Source organism: Cryptomeria japonica, chromosome 10 (genome assembly GCF_030272615.1).
Source record: "Cryptomeria japonica chromosome 10, Sugi_1.0, whole genome shotgun sequence".
Lineage (NCBI taxonomy): Eukaryota > Viridiplantae > Streptophyta > Pinopsida > Cupressales > Cupressaceae > Cryptomeria > Cryptomeria japonica.
In genome coordinates, this window is record NC_081414.1 from 270,757,053 (window position 1) to 270,759,417 (window position 2,365).

Below are 2,365 nucleotides of genomic sequence, written 5' to 3' on the forward strand. Positions count from 1 at the left end.
TTATTTTATCAAAGGATCTGGATGCCTCCTCAATACCTCGAGGGACTCATCAAAGCATACTTACCCCTCAGCCATGAGAATCGGTTAATGTGAATTTTGTTGATGATTAAAGGTACATTTTTTCACTTTTCAAATTTCAGAAATAGTTCACAATATATTACTATGGAATAATGTTCACAATTATTCTCTAGTTGGACATGAATTTAAGCTAGAAAACTTAGTTTTGTACTTATGTATCTACTTTTTGCAGCACATCACACATGAATAGGATTTTCTTGATTTGAAACTCTTTATAGTACGGCTGCGTCTATTCTGGGTCCAAAACGGACCTTCATACAATGTGTTAGCGACAGGGTAGTCAATTGCAGCCGTTAATTGCAAAATCGATGGTGTAAAACGCGTGACTAACACGCGTGTTAGTCAATCCGTACTATCGTTTGGAGCCAGAATAGATGGGCCGTGGCTATTCAGGCTCCAAAATGGACCTTTCGTACAACGTGATAGCGATGTGTTAGTCAATCGCAACCATTTATTGCAAAATCGACGGTGTAAAACGTGCGACTAACACGCGTGTTTGTCAATCCATACTACCGTTTTGAAGCCCGAATAGATGCATCCTCATAATACCGTGATTGCTATTCTTATTATTGCTATTCTTATTATAAGTACCTACTAAAACTCCTTATAGTACCGTGATTGCTATTCTTATTACAAGTACCTACTGTGAACAATCAACCACTCTCACGCGGGTATACTATTTCCTCCAAACCTTGATATTTCTCCATCGAGATTCCATGCAAGATGAAGGATCGGTCTGAGTGCACACTCCACACTTAAAGTAATGATTGGCCCGACCTCTATCATCGGCCACTAGCGCCTCATTCCCATCCACAAACACGGACACTTTCCCTTCGTCTGCATCGTGGATAACGTTGAGATGAATCCAGCGATCATAAACATCAGACGCTACCAATTGCTCATGGTATCGCATTAGCTTTCCGTCGTAAACATGCAGCATGAAAGCCGTGGCATGTTCCACACCGCCGAAAACTTGCATGACAGATACTCCAGTCGTCCCCCGTGAAACATACACCTCACCCTCGAACTGCCACACCCCACTTGTATAGTTATATCCCTGTATAACATCACCGTCAATTACCTAAACAAACACAATCACATGGCGGCACCTTAAGAAAATTTTAGAAGAAGATGATAGATCAAAAATATGAAACTAATCTCAATGCGGATTTCTGTCCTGGGCTTGGTGTTGCTGTCTGGACTGTGGAGTTTGTCGTTTTTGTAAACCCACATGGAATGGACGCCATTAATGAAGCTGTAACGTTGGGATTGCTCTTTATCATAGGGGATTTGTATGTCAAAATTTGCCTCGGATAATTTCAGCTGAGTAAAACACTCAGTTGGTGATGCAGTTACCTGGGCATATCCAAAGCTTCCTAGGCAAATCAAGAGCCCACACAAAATCGCAAACATCCCCGCCATTGATTAATTCTAAGGATGGAAGTAAAATGTCTGTGTACTACCTGCAATGCTCTGTGAATTTATATGGAGGCACAGAACAATTTTTGTTTGGACATTGTTACCCTTTTCCCTTGCCGGCACATTGATCCAGAATGTGCCGGTTGTTTAGGGCAGGAACTACACAAAATGAAAAGAGAGTGTGAAATGGATTCGCCCCTCACTTTCTTTCTATTTTCTGTTGCTTTCTACCATAGCGTGGAGTACAGGTTATAGCCGTGTGATGGCCCATTTGGGATGCCAATTCATTCAAAGCACTCATGCGCTGGTTTCCACCACAAAGCACGACATTTTATATCACAAAGTTGCTAGTTGTCCACATCAATCATACGTACACCTATGCGTAATAATAGTTATATTGAATGCTTTTGAATATTTGAGATGGTGACTCAGAAAAACCTTACAATCAATGACAAATGAAATAGTCCAGGTGAGTGATGGATCAAATCATTCGAGATCTTACAAACAGATGATGGACGAATCTTGTAAGTTAAGTAAAAATAAATCATAATCAGAAAAAAAGGAATAGAATAGAAGATTTTTAATTCAGATAGTTTATAGGTAGGTCTCAAGCTTTCAGATTACTGAAACTGTTTGACGAGGAGTTTATCCGTTTTTCTAAATTTATCCTCTTTGAACAATGATCACGCTATAATAATAATAGACGAGGACTGTGAAGCAGTTAAGAGTCCTACACGAATTCTGCATTCTTGATTTGTGAAAATAATCACTGTGATTTATAAAGAAAAATTTAAAAACCTTCTGCAATTTATGAACTAATTGTATTTTTTAAAGATGGAAAACATACAATTCTATCTAGTTTAGATTG

General features: G+C 39.1%; 1 protein-coding gene across 1 annotated transcript; it reads right to left on the bottom strand.

The window, feature by feature from the left end:
• Nucleotides 1-754: 754 nt before the first annotated feature.
• On the bottom strand, nucleotides 755-1,500 carry LOC131858898 (citrate-binding protein-like). The gene is made up of 2 exons (XM_059212372.1): nucleotides 1,435-1,500; nucleotides 755-1,159 (listed from the first exon to the last, which is right to left on the bottom strand). The coding sequence occupies exons 1-2, from the start codon at nucleotides 1,498-1,500 to the stop codon at nucleotides 755-757; spliced, it is 471 nt and encodes a 156-aa protein (XP_059068355.1).
• Nucleotides 1,501-2,365: the final 865 nt, after the last annotated feature.